Genomic DNA, 7,648 nt, shown 5'->3' on the forward strand with positions numbered 1-7,648 from the left:
GCTTAGAGCAAGCCTATTTTATTGGGCTGAATCAGATCATGTTCTCGACTATGTTCCAGAGCTACAGAAAGGTTGAAGGGATTTTAACGTGTTGAAGCACTGACTGATGAAAGGAAATGGAGCTGCATTCACCAGAAAGGTGCGTTTGGTCCCGCAGAAGGAAGTTGGCAAGAATTTGCAGCGAGAGGCGTGCATGTTGACATGAGGAGGCCGCAGCTCGTGGCTATCTTTCTCCTGGAAGCAAAAACAGCAGACGTGAAGAGTAGAGACCAGCGCTCATAGGAACTATTCAATTAATACCATACCATTCCAGAACAGGCTTGGGAGACCTTTTAAATGGTGCTTTAACATCGGTATCCATACTTCTATGTTTCACCTGCATACAGATAGCCATGTGTGCCTGTACACATGCACGCAGGTTTTGTTCATGTACACACACATTATATATATTACACACCTTGTAAGTCCAGCCGTCTTTGCTAACATCATCTTACCAAACTAGTAAGTTTGATGCAGTGTGGAAAACATATTGAGCCACCTGAGTGCTTGTGTGTTTGACTCGAGCTGCTGTCTCAGTTCCAAGCTCCTTACTGCGTAGCACCCACAGCGGTTCCCTCTGCGTGCTCACACCCACAAACACACCCGTGTCTGTGTGTACGCTTAGCTGCACCTGAGCTTCTGAGGAAGTGGAATATAAGCTTACAGCAATGTTCTCCGTGCTACAGTGGGTTGCTGAAGGCACATTTGGTGAGTGAAAGCAAGGGACCCCAGTGTGTATCTGTCTCTCTCTGCGTGCTGTAGAGGAGCACCCAGGAATTCTCTTCCTGCACAGGGAGTAACGCAGCCTGCGCATTTACAGGTACTTGGCTGTCACCCTGAGCACGAGCCGTTTCCTTTGCCATGTTCCTAAAAGCTCACTGGCAGCCCACTCCCACCCGTGCCCCGCACAAGCACAGCGGTGGCACGCATCACAAACAGCTGAGTGTCCCTAAACCACTGGCTGTATTAGGACCCACCGTCCACCTCCTTTCTGCAGGGCTCACTATGGTGGTGCCATGATGTGCCCGAGGCTTGTTGCCCTTCTTCTGCCAGGCAAGAGGGCAGACCTCTGCTTTGGGCCTGGCAAGCTCATTCCTGGGGCTTTCTGGTACAGGGCGAGGAGAGATTTCAGATTAAACTCTTAGGGGTCCTCACGTTCCGCAATGCCTGTCAAACACGTGAAAGGAGCAGACCTGTGACGAGACACCGGCACTTCTGGATATCGTGTGGTTCAGATGGTGCGAGGTCTCCTCCCCTCACCGGCAGGAGCTCACAGAGCCAAGGTCACGTGTGTCTGTCGGGGCTCGCTTGAGCCATTAGTCAACGGCCGGAATGGCTTCACAATGAATTTTTTCATGGCAGGTTTGCAAATTACTCCTACTGGCACACAACACCCCTCCGTCAAGTCATGCTTCACTCTTAGAAATACTCCAGTTTCTCTATAGGAGTGAAAAATCATTGCTGCTGGCCAGAGACCTCCCCGGACTTACCCTCCAGCTACATCAGGATGCCCATCTGCTGCAGCGCGGTGGGGAGCTGGCACTCCATGTTCTGCAGGTCGCTCAGCCCTCCGAGGCAGTGTCTCCCGAGGAACACGTGAGGGCCCTGGCAGAGAACAAGCCGCGGGCTGATCAGCGGGGCTGGGGCGCTGGAGGCAAAGGGGGGGCAGGGGGCTTGTGCGGCGAGCAGGCTTTGCACCGGGGGGACCGCGACTCGCACGCTCCTCTTCTCACCCCCAGCGCCCCGTCTGCCTGAAGATCTGCTGCTAGGAAGGCAGGGTGGGGGCACACGTGCACCTGAGAGAGCTGCAGGAGGAAAAATCCTCGCTCCAGGATAGCGCAGGGTGTGCTCCAAACACACAATCCCAGAGCAGCGAGCGAGCAGCCCCGAGTGCCGAGACCTGCGGCGGGTACTGGCCGTGCCTGTGCCCACGGCAGGATCTGCAAGTGCCGAGGAGTCCCACCGCCCTCCAGAGCACCCCCCAGGCACGTGGGGCTGCTGGTGGGATGTGCTGCTGGGTGGGACGCGCTGCCGGGTGGGCTGTGCTGCTGGGTGGGACGCGATGCTGGGTGGGATGCGCTGCCGGTTGGGATGTGCTGCTGGGTGGGATGTGCTGCTGGGTGGGATGCACTGCCGGGTGGGATGCGCTGCTGGGTGGGATGTGCTGCCGGGTGGGATGCGCTGCCGGGTGGGATGCGCTGCTGGGTGGGATGTGCTGCCGGGTGGGACGCGCTGCTGGGTGGGACGCGCTGCCGGGTGGGATGTGCTGCCGGCTGGGATGTGCTGCCGGGTGGGATGTGCTGCCGGGTGGGATGTGCTGCCGGGTGGGATGTGCTGCTGGGTGGGATGCGCTGCCGGGTGGGATGCTTTGCTGGGTGGGATGCTCTGCTGGGTGGGATGCTCTGCTGGGTGGGATGCACTGCTGGGTGGGATGCACTACTGAGTGGGATGTTCTGCTGGGTAGATTTGCTGCTGGCTGTCTGATGGCCACCATTGCTGTCAAAGTCAGTGGGCACAGCACATGTGCCTTTCCAGCACAAGCTTTTCTCCACGTAGCCCTTTCTCTGGCCTTCTGTCTCCCTCCTGCTCCACAGCCCTGACTGACATGTGTTTTCCTGCCTACGATGGTCCCTTTTCCTGCCCATCTCACATCGTCGCCTGGGTGCAAGATGAGCGGCAATCAGTGCTGAGAGCCATTTAAAAAACGCCAAAACACAGGAGAAAAAAACCCTCTCCCAAAGACCAGGAGCAACTTCTGACCCTCAGCATTTGAGGCTTCCTCAAGACAGGCCTGTGCCACTCTCCGCAGGGGGAAGTGAGAATCACTGTCGAGCTGGGAGCAAGCAGCCCAAGCTAAAGCCAGGGAAGATAAAATGAATGCAGCAGAGGCAGAAGTGAAATTACTGAGATGGTTTCAGCTCAAGGAGTTAAGGCTGAGGCCGTGGGAAGAACAGGCCTAAAATACTAAGGGGAAAAGCGAGCAGCGTGAAGACGGCAGCTGGGCCAGCCCTCTGCCCTGCTCCTGCGCAGCCACGGTCAGGTCGGGCTCTGGGAGCACGGCAGCCAGACCTGAGTAGGGACCCCTGCCCCAGGAGCTGCCCACTGCCCTCCCTGGAGCCCTGCGAGCGCGCAGCAGTGCCCGTCATGGGCTCCCGTCACTGGCACGACACGTACCCTGCCCGCGGGCGGGCTGGCGATGGCAGCCCAGGGCACACCAGCAGCACTTGCGTTACCCTCCCCCTTTCTCTGGTGGCACGTGGGATGTGTGAGGAGCAGCCTGGGATGTGAATGGGATCACCAAGTTCAGGCTGGACGGGTGTCTAAGCAACCTGACCTTGCTCAGGTGTCCCTGCTCAGTGCAGGGGGTCAAGCTGGTCAGCCGCGGGAACCCAAACCATCTGGTGATCCTGTAGTCACCACGCCAGAAGCCATAATGACCTTGCCCACCTCCCCTGCACCAGCCACAACTGGGCTGTGGGGCTGGGTGCAGCCCCCTTCAGAGGGCCTGGCCCATGGTGGACCAGCAAAGGCTCCTCGTTGCCTCCCCTCTGGCCGTGCAGGATCTGTTCTGGGCTGTCTCTTCGCAGCGGGGATGGATCCATGCATGCCAGGTGCTGCCCTCCCCGTGTTCCCACACCGAGGGGAATAAGGTCCTCGCTGCCACCCTCGGAGGCTGAAATGGAGCCAGCAGGGTCAGCCACCAGCCAGGCAAGTGCTTGGCGCTCAGAGCAAGGGCTTTAGAGGAGATGCGTGCAGCAGCATCACTTTGCCACCACCTGCACGGGCCAAGCACAGGGACACTGTCTATCAGGGCCAGTCAGCAGCCCCCTGCTGTGCTGAAAGCAGAAGCAACTGCCTGGATTTTCCCTGGGCCGAGCCCAGCAACACATCTGAGCGTGCAGCCAGCACAGGAGAAATCCCCCCGAAACCCGGGCGGCAAGAAGAGCGGGTCCTCTGCGTCTGCCCTCTGCCTCCCTGCAGGGAACCTGCTGGAGCTGGACTTTGGTATCACGAAGGTAGAGCGGGGAGGGAAAACAAAAAGCACATTCCTTACCTGTAAGGAGGGCTGAAGGGTGAACTGCCTGCCAAAGAAGTTACCTCCTGAAGGTCAGGCACAAAACCTCCCTCCCCAAGACAGACCAAATTATTTCATTAAGATTCAAAAGGAACAGCTGCTAGATTTTGTAAGCGTGGCACCTGCTTTACAGCTGGCTGCCAGGATGCAGTTTGAAATGCTTTTTCTGCCTCGTGCCAGAGGGCAAAGTCCAAATTCAGGCAACTCACAGCTCTGTGTTCATGGTCCTCTGCAAATCCATGCTGCCTCAGGCAGCGTCACAGCAAGATCTTTGAAGGACCCTCAGAGCAGACACCTGGCAACAAGCAAGTACCCCTCTCCACCAGCCCTTCTTTCGCCTTCAGGACCACAGGCCAAGCCTTAGCATCAGGCTTCTCCCATGCTGCCATGCACTACAACCCCAAAGGGGCTGGGAGGAGATGTACCGTGTCCCGGGAAGTGCTGCAGCCCCAGGAGCAGCTGGCAGTGAGCAAAGCTCTGTACCCCACGTCCCCACGATGGGAAGCAGCCTGCATGCCTCAGGGCGCAGCCAGGTCCCTGTGGTGGCTGCGACCATGGGAAAAGCGGAGTCACCAAAACAAGGAGAGTTTTTACAAATGAGAAAGGGGTGTGCTTCTCCCAGAGATCTGGCACAGAAAGGAGCAGGGAAAGAGACCTCGCTTTGGCCGCTGCAACAGCTGGCCAGGTTATGGGGCAGCTGGGGCAACGGATCGGCACATTCTGAAACACAACTGCGAGCACTTACGTTTCTTTGTCCCGTTATTTTCTGCAAGTAGTCCTGGACATCTGTCAACCCAGTGATATCAAACTCTTGCAGGCCTCCAGGAGCGATGTTGTATTTCTTCAACATCTCAATGGCATTTCTGCAGTAAGGGCAGCCTGCCTTGGTGAACAGAGTCACACTGTTATCCTTGAGTTTGCTGTTCACAAACCTATCCATGACGTTGTTTCAAGACGAGCGGGAGTGCTGCCCCTCCCCAGTGAGTTCACAGGCACATGGGACAGCGGCAATCTCAGTCCAAGCCATTTATGAGCTGCACAGTGCCTTCCTCCCTGGAAACTCCTCCCCAGGACGATGTAATCTCTTCACCCGTCCCAGCTTTTTAAAGCAGCAATACTTCCACTTTCTGCCCGTTTTCACAGAAAATCCCGACTGCTGAACAGTAGAACAGCCGGAGGACACGCAGCTGTTGGGTGTTATTTCAATGCACACGCTGTGGTACAAGGGCTGCGGGAGCTGCTCGTGACCTGATGCTCTGGTTGAGGCTGAATTCCTGCTGCTGCCTCTCCCCCCTCACGCAGGTTTGGTTATGCCTGCTCTGCCGCTCACCTCACCTGCTGCAGGATGCTAAACCCGCTTGGGGGGGACAGCACCCGCATCAGGAAACCTGCATCCATCCTTTCACCGTACAGTCTTCCCACCCGAGAAGTGAGGGGGAAAAAATACCGGTTTGTGTGTACGTATTGCTACCTGCAGACCTTCTGTAATGGGTGGGATTCCCTGCCTACAGGCTCCAAAAGTGCCTACAGGGCTTGTCAGCCCTGCTTCGGTTCCCAAATGGTCTGTGTTTTACCCCAGACATGAACAAGGAACTAAAAGCGTTCAAAGAACCAGTTCTGCAACTGAAAACAAGTCCAGATCTGTCACTTTATCAGACCTCTGCTGAAAATCTGTTTAGGGAAAACATTAATGGAATCAAGAAGATCCAACACACATATTGTATGAGGCAACTAAGTACAATTTTGTCACCTTGGCAGAGGGAAAAACCTTAAGACTGTGGTCCTTTATAGGTTTACCGCTGTACAAGACACAGATGGGTAGCCAGCCTGCAGGGCTTGGTCACAGCACTGCTTGAGGACAGGGGTGGTAAAGAGCCCTGCGCAGCCCATCGTGCACCGCTGGGCAGGTGCAGTCTAATATTTGCTCAGCTTTTGCTAAACCGCTCAGCCCTGCTCCACATTCTTTTGAGCTAATTTGGGTTAATGTACCCCAATAGAGAGTCTCCCGAGGAACACGTGAGGGCCCTGGCAGAGAACAAGCCGCGGGCTGATCAGCGGGGCTGGGGCGCTGGAGGCAAAGGGGGGGCAGGGGGCTTGTGCGGCGAGCAGGCTTTGCACCGGGGGGACCGCGACTCGCACGCTCCTCTTCTCACCCCCAGCGCCCCGTCTGCCTGAAGATCTGCTGCTAGGAAGGCAGGGTGGGGGCACACGTGCACCTGAGAGAGCTGCAGGAGGAAAAATCCTCGCTCCAGGATAGCGCAGGGTGTGCTCCAAACACACAATCCCAGAGCAGCGAGCGAGCAGCCCCGAGTGCCGAGACCTGCGGCGGGTACTGGCCGTGCCTGTGCCCACGGCAGGATCTGCAAGTGCCGAGGAGTCCCACCGCCCTCCAGAGCACCCCCCAGGCACGTGGGGCTGCTGGTGGGATGTGCTGCTGGGTGGGATGTGCTGCTGGGTGGGCTGTGCTGCTGGGTGGGACGCGATGCTGGGTGGGATGCGCTGCCGGTTGGGATGCGCTGCTGGGTGGGATGTGCTGCCGGGTGGGACGCGCTGCTGGGTGGGCTGTGCTGCTGGGTGGGATGCTTTGCTAGGTGGGATGCTTTGCTGGCTGGGATGTGCTGCCTGGTGGGATGCACTGCCGGGTGGGATGTGCTGCTGGGTGGGATGCTTTGCTAGGTGGGATGCTCTGCTGGCTGGGATGTGCTGCCTGGTGGGATGCACTGCCGGGTGGGATGTGCTGCTGGGTGGGATGCACTGCTGGGTGGGATGCTTTGCTGGGTGGATATGCTACTGAGTGGGATGTGCTGCTGGGTGGGATGTGCTGCCGGCCACCTGGTAGCCACCGCTGTTGTCAGAGTCCCTTGGCACAGGACATGCACATTTCTGGCCAAGCCCTTCTCCATGTAGCCCTTTCTCTGGCCTTTTGACCTCCTCCTGCCCCACAGCCCTGACCAACGGGTGTTTTCCTGCTAGGAAGCTTCCTTTCCACATGTCTAGCCCTTTCTTTCACTTCCCCCATTGGGCATTGACTGAATTCCTCTCTCTGCAATGGCAGGTTCAGACCCTGCATAGTACAGCAAATGGTGCCAGAAGGGGGAAAGTGCAGACCGAAATTTAAAAATAAAACCCAAAAGGAAACAGTCATGCCCTCTTCCATCCCTCCAGTGCTGGGAATTGCCTTCTCCTCTCCCTAAGTGACCTCTCTCGCTGGCAAACCTCACGCCGCTCCTCTTCAGCCTAGACATGGGCTTCCACTTTCCCTTCCCACTAATCCAACCAGTTCCCTCCTGCTGGGAAACGCGGTTCTGCTTTCCCTGTGCTGCTGCACTGACAAAGCTGGCCGCCCCCTCCCTCCCTCCCAAATCCCCCCACTGCCGGGCAAAGCCTTGTGCTGCCGGGATGCTGCTTGCAGTTCTCAGCACCTCTGCCTGGTCCCACGGACGCTCAGCTGTGGGGCTCTGCGGCTCCCCGAGCCCCACAGGGACGGCCCCAGCCCCCCGCAGCACCTGGCAGAGCTCAGAGGTGGCACGGCGG

The 7,648-nt window shown here is 57.6% G+C and overlaps 1 protein-coding gene across 1 annotated transcript; it reads right to left on the reverse strand.

The window, feature by feature from the left end:
* Positions 1-1,528: 1,528 nt before the first annotated feature.
* On the reverse strand, positions 1,529-5,121 carry GLRX (glutaredoxin). Its single transcript, XM_055699260.1, has 2 exons — positions 4,860-5,121; positions 1,529-1,644 (listed from the first exon to the last, which is right to left on the reverse strand). The coding sequence occupies exons 1-2, from the start codon at positions 5,052-5,054 to the stop codon at positions 1,537-1,539; spliced, it is 303 nt and encodes a 100-aa protein (XP_055555235.1). The 5' UTR covers positions 5,055-5,121; the 3' UTR covers positions 1,529-1,536.
* Between the last annotated feature and the right edge of the window lie 2,527 nt (positions 5,122-7,648).

Source organism: Falco cherrug, chromosome Z (genome assembly GCF_023634085.1).
Source record: "Falco cherrug isolate bFalChe1 chromosome Z, bFalChe1.pri, whole genome shotgun sequence".
Classification (NCBI taxonomy): Eukaryota; Metazoa; Chordata; class Aves; order Falconiformes; family Falconidae; genus Falco; species Falco cherrug.

Bases quoted from the DNA above. Each gene is read 5' to 3' on its own strand.
- GLRX (XM_055699260.1), bottom strand. From the start codon at position 5,054: ATGGATAGGTTTGTGAACAGCAAACTCAAGGATAACAGTGTGACTCTG. The intron at 1,645-4,859 runs GTAAGTGCTCGC...GTTCTCTGCCAG, and splicing joins AAATAACGGGACAAAGAAAC to GGCCCTCACGTGTTCCTCGG.